We start from the raw sequence: 12,461 nt of genomic DNA, 5'->3' as shown, positions 1-12,461 counted from the left end.
CTGAGACCTGGAGTGAATGGAAGGATCCTGTGGCCCAGGGTCAGCAGTGCTTGCAGGGCCTCAAGGAGGCTCAAGGGGTGGCTACTGGAAACTTAGAGGTAGGTGTTGCTTGGGTCATGGCCAGCCAGCAGGCATGCATCAAGGAGTGGCTTAAGGACCTGTTGATGGCAATCTGAGGCCTTATGGCAGCTGCTGCAGATCCCCTCTGACTCCACTGGCAGCAGCAGAGAGGGTTACCTGTGCCACACCTGGGGGCCAGCCTGTCAAGAGAGAAGCCATCTTAAAGGAATTTTCCGCTAGTTCCACTATTCTCTGATTTTCTGCAGGTGTGCCACCTCCCTCCAGACTTTTGGTTACTCTTCAAGGTAATGTACTAAGGTCTATTAATTAGCTCACACAGTTCAACTGTGAATCTAGTATGAGAGGGAGAACTCACTCTCACCCTGGAAGGTTCCATAGATACTGCCTGGTGATTGGTTGAGGAGGTCAGGAGGTTATGGCCAACGTTTTTCTATAAATACCGTTAGAAAAAAGAATCCTTACCCCTTTACCTTTTCCTTCCTACTCCTCCTTGCTGCCAAGAAGATATTTGTATTATGCCCTGGAATGCTATGCTTTAAGAACCAACTACACCATGTTAAGACCCAAGTAAATAAAACAGCTAGTCAATTTTGTTGTTCATTTGTGCATTTACACTGCCACTGTACTATATTTTGTATTTAATACCTTTTGATTTTCTTCAATAAAGTCTCTTGCTTTATGGTGTGTGTTACTTAGAGCCCCATGGCGCAGACTGTTAAGCTGCAGTACTGCAGTCCAAGCTCTGCTCACGACTCGAGTTTGATCCTGACAGAAGCTAGATTCAGGTAACCAGCTCAAGGTTGACTCAGCCTTCCATTCTTCTGAAGTCAGTAAAATGAGTACCCAGCTTGCTGGGGGTAAAGTGTGTATTTGTTACTCAGGGAGTTGCTGAGACCAAACCCAGGTAAAGCTGGGTTACATTACTGCACCAAGGAACGGTCAGCCTTCACAGTCTCAACATTATGGCTGTCACAATGGGAGGCTTCCCCAATAATGACTGCTGGGCACCCATGAGTGATTCCCATATTCCTTTTGGTCTCCCCATGCCACCTTCTTGGGGGGTCACCCCGTTGCTTCACATAGCACTTCGTTCTGAATGGACCTGCTTGGCACTGCTCTCAGTGCACAGGGTGGTGGGGCCTCCTTCCCTTTGTTCTTTGTGCTGTTGCTTCTGTTGTGTGTGGCAGGGGCCTTTCTCTTTAAGGATGTGTGCTGTAGGTATGGCCCAGCTGTGCAGGCCCTCCGCTCATGTGTCTCCAGGGACAGTGCCCCAAGTCTGCTGCCTTGTGGCTGTTTGGTTCCCACCTGTTCATAACAGCCATGCTGACATTATGCCCCTTGATGTCTTGTGGGTACAATGGCTAGATTGCACGCTTGCAGCCCCTGAAGCCTAACTCTCAGAGCATTGGACTGATCTCTGGCCTCTGTGGTTTCCTTTCAGGGAACACACCAGTGGTGATGCTGTTGTGCCAGGGGCCAGATGCCTGCACTTCAGCAGCTCTCAGAACTGCACAGTTAGTTTTTTACAGCATCGCATTCATCAAAGAAACTTTTCTTGAGAAATTCAAATTGGCTCAGAGATAGACAATGCCATTTGAAATGACAGTCAAATATCAATTAGCAATGTTGAATGAGAAAGATTTTACCTTAATGGGATATATGGATAATTAAGACTAGGCCAGTAAGCTGACAATTTTATCAATTATACAGAGGGAATGGATGAACAATGACATTAATTCAATTAATATAATATATTAAATTTGAGTTAACAAGAAATTGGTACAAGTAAAGGAAAAAAAGACTGGCAGAAGTTAATATATGAGGTCCCTTACACAGACAATTACAGATGAAAATTTCTCTCTGCTCCCAGCTCTATCCTTTCCCTCCCCCCTCTTCTGTTATTTTCCTTATAAAAACACAGAAACTTCATTTCTTCTTCATAGCATCTATTGAGCTCTTACTCATAAAAGCTCATGCTGGAATAAGGTATCACTAGACTTTGGTTTTACAGAAGTTAATTTAAACATAATTTACAGCTATAGTAAGCAGTCCAAGATATAAATCAATGAGAAAGAATTTTGTAAATAATGATGATGAAAAAAGCCCGGCCATTATGCTGAGTTTAGACAGCAGTTTGAAATATTATGTATTGGTTAAAAAATGAATGATCCACTATGGTCCATACTGGATTTGACCAGAAATCATGAATTCCCATCCAGTTTAGCCCTGTTGCTTTGCAAATTACTGTTTCTTACCCTTAGTGCTAGATTAGTAAAAATGTGAATAACAGGCTGTTTTGAGGGAAATATTTTTTAAAAAAATTATTTTATAATTAGTAATTGTAAGACAACAGCCTGGGGAACAGAGAATTTTCTCCATCACCAGAAGTCACAGAGAGGTAAATAATAAAATACAAAAATGAGCAGAGGTTTTGATACATTTTTAGAAGAAATATGCAGGTTTGGGACTGGGGCACTCTGTGGTTCAAACAGGTATGAGGTCAGATTTGCAGTACAAAAAAATAAATCAATGCTAAATGAATGGGGATGAGGTTACTGATACCCTTATTGCAAGTAAGTAAATTTTCATTATAGCACTAGCTATTCATAATTTCCAAAATACTGAATTTAAATTGTCAAAAAAGTGACAAAAAGTGTTCATTGGGGGTGCTAAAATATGGAATGAAGGCAATTTTACAGAATAAATGAATTACAAAAGAAGGGATTAAAACCATGGTAAAAAGACGAGTTGGTTTTTATACCCCACTTTTCTCTGAGAAGTCTCCAAGTGGCTTACAATTTCCTTCCCTTCCTCTCTCCACAACAAGCATCTTGTGAGGTGAGGGTTCTGAGAGATTTCTGACTGGTACAAGGTCACCCAGCAGGCTTCATGTGGAGGTAGGGTTGCCAGCCCCCAGGTGGGAGTGGGGATCACCTGATTTTGTGTACTCCTGCCAGATGCCAGCCTGCTGGCTGGAGGGGGAAGCCCTGCCCCAACAGCCATGACCCAGTGCAACATCCTCAATGCAATGACATCACACTGAAGTTATGTCATCACACTGGGGACATGACGTGGTGGCACTTTGGCATTTTGAGCAAAACTCTATGGTAAACCTAATCATTATGCTGACCATGCCTAGTCATTATGCAACCACCTTTGCTTGATATCACCATGTCAGAGACAATGTGCACAGAAACACTGCCCCGCTCACTCCCAAAAAGCTCCCTCCCAACCCCTGCTGGCTAGAGTTTCGGACCGGGAAAGTGGAGTGGAGAATCAAACCCAATTCTCCAGATTACAGTCTACCACTCTTCACCACTACACCATCCTGGCTCTCAAGGTGAATAAGGAGAAAGAAAATACAATTCACTATTTTAAAAAATTACTAATGGAAAAAAATGCTGCCTTGGCAGAGAGCTAAGGATAACTGATCTAAATATTTTCTCTTTCTTACAGCAGGAGTCTGACACTACTAACTTTAAAAAAGTCTTGTTCAGAACCCCCCCCCCCCAACATACACACACTTATTTGTAAAATACATGGGAAATTGAACCATTGTGAGTAACGGAGCAATTACTCTCTAATTTGTGTTTGGTATCCATTAGTATATGCATTTGCTGCTAAACAATGCAGTCTTTTCCGTTTCAGTGAGATCTACTCTTAGTTATAATTAGTAAATTGTATGAAGATTTAAATACAAAACAGACTATTGCAGAAAAGCAGTTTAACATAACCAGCAATACTGTATGTGAGAAGACACCTGTGAAATACCTTTGAAGGTTTTTTAGCTTCTGGAAGTTTCACAGATGCTCATAGATAGAAATAAATGGATACTTTGGAGATAATTTGGAAAACATGAGGAGTTAGTTTTTTAAAAAGGAGCTGAGAGGCTGTTAAATTAATAAAATGACAGATCAGCTAAATTTCTAATGATAATCAAGGAGATTATTTTTAATTACCTTTTCCAACTGAAATCAATGAGAGTTGAACTCAGGACTTAAAAATTTCAATAGCTGAACAGCTAATGTTAGTATATTGTTCCTAAGCAGTTTTTTTTAACCCACAAAATTATGTTTTATTTATCTGCTTTTCTTCTTACCACATGTAACTGTACATGGTCCAAATTCTACCTCCTTGGGTTCTGTCACATTTGCATCTGAAAAAAGAGTTGCCAAAATCGATCATAAAATATAAAGTCAGTTATGACATAATTAAAGCCTTCACTTGAAACATAAAATGTGTAACACTGTACTCAACAGGACAATGAGAACAAAACTGACACTTTCTAGAGTAACATATATTAAAATTTATCCAGTATGATGAACATAATAGTTTTTATATTAAGCTGATTTTAAAAATCAATTAACATTCCAGCCTGCACAATAACTTATTATTTTATATAGTCCAATAGATAATTAAAAAAAACATAATTATCTTTATTATAACAGTTGCTATGTTAAATAATAAAGCATATTATGAAAATGAACGTGTAATACGGTTCATTTCCTTCCCATTCTGTCCAGTGGCATTTTTCACACAACCACATTTTAAGATTCTGTTTAGCAGGGCAAAGCTGTTTTTTAGAAGCATGTTATCAAATATGTGATCACTGCTATAATGTAAGATTATGTCTCTACTTTTATGTTTACCCTTTTCTGATCTCTAAACCAAGGTTGTATTCTAAGATAGCCCAGATAAAAATAAGATAAAAATAAGCTGAATATGAAAGTGACTCTAACCATATATCAAAGACAGCTCAAAATACAGATCTTTCAAAGTTCAGCTATTTTCATATGCTTTCTCCACAATACATGATTTTACAACTCCCATCATGTTAAAATAAGAATTTTCCAAGACTCCCATCCTTTCATATGCTACTTCCAAATTGTTCTGAGTTAGCACAAAACAAATGAAGATCCAGGAAGGGGGGGGGGGGGATATACTTATTTCATGAGAGCATATTTTTGGAGAGGGGACATATTTTCCACTAACAAATGGCTCCCTGCATCTCTATAATTCTATTTTGTCTAGTTTTAAATATTTTCTCTTTGGTAAGAACTATGACTTAGCAGAAAGCACACTAGTATGTCACAGAAGCTAAGGCTCAGGCTCAAATCACTGAACTACTGAGCTGATTGTATGAAGTGAGCTGGGGTGCTTCATGATATGTGTGGAAGAAGAGTTGATACAACAATTTCAACATGTGTTCCAGCTTTTAACTTATTGCACAATCTTTGCAAATGGCACAACAGGCAAATAATATTGTGCATGTGATATACATGAACTCAGGGATTTTTTTGAGCAAGAACTCACAGAAATGGAGTTCCGGCTGGCTTGGTGTCAGGGGGTGTTGTCTAATATGCAAATAAATTCCTGCTGGGCTTTTTCTACCCAAAAAGCTCTATGCAAAACAATGGTGATGCCAGGAGGTGTGGCCTGATATGCAAACTAGTTCCTGCTCGGCTTTTTCTACCAAAAAAGCCCTGCATGAACTGAACTGCAAGCTAACTGTACAACTGGTCCATAGCCATGTTTTAGACTTTTAATGGATCCCACTCCCATCCAACTAATTTGGCAAGGGGAATTTGTCCTCATGTGCATTTTCAGAGAGCCCCAAGTTGGAAGTTTTGATCATTAACAATGATTACTGTTAATTCAAAATGAAGAACAGTGACTATTAGTATCCAAATTGTACACAGCTGTATTGATCTGTTGGGGAGTGGGGAAGCAAAACCAGCTGTAGTGCAACACTTTTCTATTAAGGTCAACCAAAACATCATAGAATAATTAAACAACCTTTCAGGTTCTCCAGGATGGATGCTTAGTGGGGGGGTTTAATAGGAGAGGGAGACAAAAACATGTTTGGACATGATGGATGAGTCCAAAGTCTGTCTGCAGCTTTTAGTTTATTTAAAATAAAGACCAGAAGGTGTCACAGATTTTACTGGATTATGTGGTAGTGGGTGCAAATCAGAATCCAAATTGTACCACAGGTTTCTTGAATTAAGAAGTGGGGAGGGGGGAGTCCAGAAGAACTTTACCTTTCCTTAATTGTGGTTAGGAGTGACAGAGCTACCATATGGGTTTCATTTCATTTCAGAGGCAACAGAGCTAAAACAACATGGCTATGAACTAGTAGGGGCTCATTTTTTCAAGCTGAGAAATCCTTACACTGTGACACTTTTTAATGTAAACCTAATTCATGTAACAAGCAGAGTTACACCTCCCCAAAACCTTGACATCAGTGGACTTAGAAGTGTATGACTCTGTTTAGGACTATGATGTGCATACACCAAATACAAGTGCATGGAGCACAGAGGAATTACTTTAAAGCACATACACCTACATTAGGTACCTACCTCAGTGTAATATGACAATGAAAACAAGGAGTAGAAGCATATGTATTGTTTACATCATAAGAGCAAATGGAAAAGAACACTCCTTGGTGGAATGAGGAGAATCAGTGGGACACGGTGATTCCTGGATATAAGTTATATCGGAAGGATAGGGAGGGAAGGGTTGGAGGTGGGGTGGCTCTGTATGTCAGAGAGGATATACGGTCCAGTAAGACTGAGGTCAGAGAATTAGATTCCCTTTTAGAAATGCTTTGGGTTGAAATAGAGGGCCCAAAAGGAAATTTAACTATGGGAGTTTGTTATCGCCCACCAAATCAAAACAGAGAGGACGATTATAATATGATGGAAGGATTAAAGATAGCGGCTAAACGTAAAAACTGTGTTGTAACAGGTGATTTTAACTACCCGCAGATTGATTGGGTCAATATGTGTTCTGGTCGAGAGAAAGAGATTGAGTTTCTTGATGCTCTCAATGACTGTGCTATGGAACAGATGGTCTCAGAACCTACCAGGGGTGGGGCGATCCTGGATTTGGTCCTAAGTAATGCCCAAGACTTGGTGAGAGATGTAAAAGTGATTGCACCGCTTGGGAGCAGTGACCATAATGTTATTGATTTCACCGTTTGTATAAATAGGAAGTTGCCCAAAAAGACCGCCACAACCACGTTTAACTTTAAAAGGCGTAAATTCACAGAGATGAGGAGGCATGTGAGGAGGAAACTGAAAGGAAAGGTAAATACGGTCAAAACCCTTGGGGAAGCTTGGAGACTATTTAAAACTATAATCCTAGAAGCTCAGATAAAATACATACCACAAGTTAGGAAAGGCACAAACAGGCATAAGAAAAGGCCTGCATGGTTAACAAACAAATTAATGGAAGCTGTAAAAGGTAAGAAGGACTCCTTTAATTGGTGGAAAACCAGTCCAAGTGAGATTAGTAAAAGGGAACACAGGCTGTGGCAAATCAAATGCAAGACTGTGATCAGGCAGGCAAAAAGGGACTATGAGGAGCATATTGCAAAAAAACATAAAGACCAACAATAAAAATTTCTTCAAATATATTAGAAGTAGGAAACCAGCCAGGGAGGCAGTGGGGCCCTTGGATGACCATGGGGGTAAAAGGATTACTGAAGGAGGATAAGGAAATGGCTGAGAAGCTGAATGAATTTTTTGCCTCCGTCTTCACTGTGGAAGAAGAGAACTTTTTGCCCACCCCAGAACCACTAATTTTGGAAGGGGTGTTGAAAGACCTGAGTCAGATTGAGGTGACAAAAGAGGCGGTCCTACAACTGATAGACAAATTAAGAACTAATAAGTCACCGGGTCCGGATGGCATACATCCGAGACTTCTGAAAGAACTCAAAGTTGAACTTGTGGATCTTCTAACAAAAATCTGCAATCTTTCATTGAAATCTGCCTCCGTTCCTGAGGACTGGAAGGTAGCAAATGTCACCCCCATCTTTAAAAAGGGTTCCAGAGGAGATCCGGGAAATTACAGGCCAGTCAGTCTGACTTCAATACCGGGAAAGTTGGTAGAAAGCATTATCAAGGACAGAATGAGTAGGCACATGGATGAACACGGGTTATTGAGGAAGACTCAGCATGGGTTCTGTAAGGGAAGATCTTGCCTCACTAACCTGTTACATTTCTTTGAGGGGGTGAACAAACATGTGGACAAAGAGACCCGATAGATGTTGTTTACCTTGACTTCCAGAAAGCTTTTGATAAAGTTCCTCATCAAAAGCTCCTTAGAAAGCTTGAGAGTCATGGAGTAGAAGGACAAGTCCTCTTGTGGATCAAAAACTGGCTGAGTAATAGGAAGCAGAGAGTTAGTATAAATGGGCAGTCTTTGCAGTGGAGGACGGTAAGCAGTGGGGTGCCGCAGGACTCGGTACTGGGTCCCATGCTCTTTAACTTGTTCATAAATGATTTGGAGTTGGGAGTGAGCAGTGAAGTGGCCAAGTTTGCGGATGACACTAAATTGTTCAGGGTGGTGAGAACCAGAGAGGATTGTGAGGAACTCCAAAGGGATCTGTTGAGGCTGGGTGAATGGGCATCAACGTGGCAGATGCGGTTCAATGTGGCCAAGTGCAAAGTAATGCACATTGGGGCCAAGAATCCCAGCTACAAATACAAGTTGATGGGGTGTGAACTGACAGAGACTGACCAAGAGAGAGATCTTGGGGTCGTGGTAGATAACTCACTGAAAATGTCAAGGCAGTGTGCATTTGCAATAAAAAAGGCCAACGCCATGCTGGGAATTATTAGGAAGGGAATTGAAAACAAATCAGCCAGTATCATAATGCCCCTGTATAAATCGATGGTGTGGTCTCATTTGGAATACTGTGTGCAATTCTGGTCACCACATCTCAAAAAAAATATTATAGCATTGGGAAAAGTCCAGAAAAGGGCAACTAGAATGATTAAAGGGTTGGAACACTTGGGGCTCTTTAGCTTGGAGAAACGTCGACTGCGGGGTGACATGATAGAGGTTTACAAGATAATGCTTGGGATGGAGAAAGTAGAGAAAGAGGTACTTTTCTCCCTTTCTCACAATACAAGAACTCGTGGGCATTTGATGAAATTGCTGAGCAGACAGGTTAAAACGGATAAAAGGAAGTACTTCTTCACCCAAAGGGTGATTAACATGTGGAATTCACTGTCACAGGAGGTGGTGGTGGCCACAAGCATAGCCACCTTCAAGAGGGGTTTAGATAAAAATATGGAGCAGAGGTCCATCAGTGGCTATTAGCCACAGTGTGTGTGTGTGTGTTTATATATATATATATATATATATATATATATATATATATATATATATATATATATATATATATATATATATATATATATATATATATATATAATTGCCACTGTGTGATACAGAGTGTTGGACCGGATGGGCCGTTGGCCTGACCTAACATGGCTTCTCTTATGTTCTTATGTACTGCACTTGTAATGACAACACACTGGATTGTACCAGTGGTTCATCTAGCTCAGCATCCTGTACACAGTAGGCAACCAGTCCCTTGAGAGGGCCAACAACAGGGCATAGATCAGGGGTGTCAAACATGTGGCCCAGGGGCCGAATCAGGCCCCCGAGCAGCTGGCTGCCATCGGCTTCCTTCTCCCTCTCTCTTTCTTCCTTCTGCATAACAGCTTTCTTTGCCAGGCTTGCTCAATCGCACAGGGGCTACAGAGCAAAACCTGTATTTTCTCCATTGGCTGAGGCTCCTCCCTTGGGGATTAAGGGGGGTAAGAGCTTGCTTTGCCAGGCACAGCAGAGCTACTGAGCCAAGCCTCTCCTCCTTCTATTCGCTGAGGCTCGTCCCCCTCCTAGTTCCCTAGGGAAGAAAGGAAATTGCCAGAACTTACTTTGTCCAGTTCCCTGGGCCCATGGGAAAAATATAAAGCACCTTTAAGATCAAGTGCTAATATTTTAAGGATGTTTTAAGGTTTTTATAAAATCTTTGTCTTTGTGTCCTTTATAAAGTTTATATTTCTGCTACCTAATCATAAATAGGTACACATATGGCTTGGGCCAACAATATTCGGCCCTCATAACAAATGAGTTTGACACCCCTGGTATAGAGGGTGAGGTCTTCAAGCCCATAGCCAGAAAAAGTTTATTGGGGGGGAGTGAGAAATGATTACAGTGGTGGGCAGCCCATCACTATTCTTTTACTTTATTATTTATTTCGCAATTTTCTACTTGAGACTCAAGGTGGATTGCATGGCATAAACAATGTAACTCAATAGCATGAGAGACCTAATAAGCAATACAATAGGACAAGGATTACAAAAATTAGAAAACTGCAAAAAAGTGTCAAACATGCTATGTCAAGCAATGCATAAATGGAATTACAAAAAAATTAAAACAATGTTGTAAAGCAGTTCTGAGCTTGCCACAACACCATTTTACCCCTTTGTTCCTTAATTGCTTTCTCTTACATAATCTCTTGATTATGACAGGATTCGCACTTTTTAAACCTAAGCTCCTTCCTTCTTTATATATAGTGAATTGACACTTGAAAGATTTATGAGATTACACAAGCCCCTGGTGCTGACTGGAGGGGCATGACAACTGAGTGACTGGGCCAGGCCCCTTTTGCACCACTGTGGCCATAAGCCTGAAGGTCTTCCCCTGATTTTGCCTCTTGGCTCTGGCTTTCAGAGGCTTACTATCTATGAACATAGAAGACTCCTTTTCTTCACCATGGCTTGCAGCACCAACAGACATATCCTCTATGAACAACTATTTGTTCTATGAGGCAAAATGTACACATACTACATGAGCACTTGTATGCTGTTCCCTTGTGCAGTGAACACTAACTGTGTGTTTATGACTGATACAAGAAAAAGGTTAAGCTCTCCTCCTTCTGCACTACATCTCCACCACATATTGCCCCCACAGCTTCTATTTACATTCTATAAAAAGTCATAGGAGACCTGCTCATACATCATCTACTGCCACATTCAGTTTGGCCCTGTACACCAGTCACCATTTTTGTAGAAACATAGAGGCAAACTCTAGTCTAGAGGACCAGTAACCCAGCACTTTAAAAATAAACCCTTACAAAGATGAAGCTCAGTTCTAATTCTGATTAGGAGAGGAATGTGCCTCATCTATTAGATGCGTGGAAACCCCTGCCCAATCCCCTATTTGTTCAGATGCACAGCAACAGAGCATTTGAAGCATGGCTCTCAAAGTAACAAACAGAATTAAAAGGCATTCAGTAGATTTCCTTTATCCACATCTACCAGCTTGCGGTGACCATTAGCAAACACGATGCCTTTCAACACTTCCATGTCTTCAAGATATCTAAGTTGGCTTCCTTCCCAGCGGCAGCAAATCAAATTTAGGAGGGTAGGTTAAAAAACAAAAGAAAAGAAAACGACATTCATTACATCCTGACGATGATTAGCTCTTGCTCGACAGTCAGGACTCTTATTCAGTCTTGTAAATATCTGGTCTAACACACGGAGCTTCCTTAGCCTATATATGACTGCACTGACCAAACAAGCATAGCTTCCAAGTGAAATATTAGGGAAGGACTGTGAGTGAGGATTACCATAACATGCAAGAAACAGCTGGGCACAACAAGAGACGCTGAGCGTTCATTAGAATCTGTATGAAGAATGCGAGTGGGGTGAGCTCTCAGAAATCTCATCTCTGCCAGGCTGTTTACTTTGGGGGATGTTAGTCCCATGTTCTGCAAAGGAGCCTGCAAATTTCAAACCCGTCGGTTTGCAAAATAAACGAGAAGTTACACGCCCTATAACATTTTTTTGGGGGGGGGGTTGCTTCTGTGGTGCTGTCGCAGCTGGAGATGAAGACGGAAGTGCAATCCTAAACAAGATTTTCCGAAGTATCTCAGTGAGTTCAGTGAAGCCTGTTTCTCCGCGTTTAGAACCGGAACCTCAATGAGTTTCGCGGACCTTTGGAGTGGGGCTTCACCCGCCCCAAGTTTGACCTTTACGAGCCGCCCCCCCCCCTTCGCCCGTGCACCGCGGCCCCTTTCTGCTCCCTCACCCGAATCCACGAGCTCTACCGCCGGCTCATTCACCGGAACGTCCTCAGCAGAGGCGCTGGCGTTTAAGGAGCTGGCAGGTTTCTTGGCCAGCAGGGCGAGGAGCAGCCCCACGAAGAGCTGGAGCTCCCCTACAGCCCCGGCCCTTCGGAGCCGCATTTCTGCCGCGCCCCGAGCCTGCTGCGGCCCTTTCCGAAGACAAGCCTGCGTGGAGGCCGCCGAGTGGAACCCGCAGCAACCATTGAGGCGTCACAATGAAGACCGCTCAGCATTCGAGGAAGGGCGGCCAGCGCTTTCTTGGGGCCTTCCTCCGCCCAGCATCTCCCGCGCCCCTTGCTCGGAAGACCGGCGCCGGGGACAACAGTAGGGCCCAGAAAGTCTCTTTCAGTTACCACCACGATCCGTTTCCCAGACGGCCCCCTCAACCATGCCTTCTGCGTAACGCCCCCAAGTTATTCCTTCTCGTTTTAGGTGTTAAATTTGCTGTTAAATG

General features: G+C 42.0%; 1 protein-coding gene across 1 annotated transcript in view; it reads right to left on the bottom strand.

Moving 5' to 3' along the window:
• The window catches only part of SPACA1 (sperm acrosome associated 1), a 60,593-nt gene extending 48,466 nt beyond the window's left edge, over positions 1–12,127 (bottom strand). Inside the window, exons 1-2 of the mRNA XM_060233696.1 lie at positions 11,971–12,127; positions 4,181–4,237 (exon numbers count right to left, since the gene is read on the bottom strand). Of these exons, the coding sequence (XP_060089679.1) occupies positions 4,181–4,237; positions 11,971–12,127 (214 nt within the window). The remainder of the gene's footprint in view (positions 1–4,180; positions 4,238–11,970) is intronic.
• Between the last annotated feature and the right edge of the window lie 334 nt (positions 12,128–12,461).

The sequence above is a fragment of the Heteronotia binoei genome, chromosome 1 (assembly GCF_032191835.1).
Source record: "Heteronotia binoei isolate CCM8104 ecotype False Entrance Well chromosome 1, APGP_CSIRO_Hbin_v1, whole genome shotgun sequence".
In the NCBI taxonomy this organism is placed as follows: Eukaryota; Metazoa; Chordata; class Lepidosauria; order Squamata; family Gekkonidae; genus Heteronotia; species Heteronotia binoei.
The sequence above is the reverse complement of the archived record's forward strand: the minus strand, read 5'-3'. Positions and strand labels throughout refer to the sequence as shown.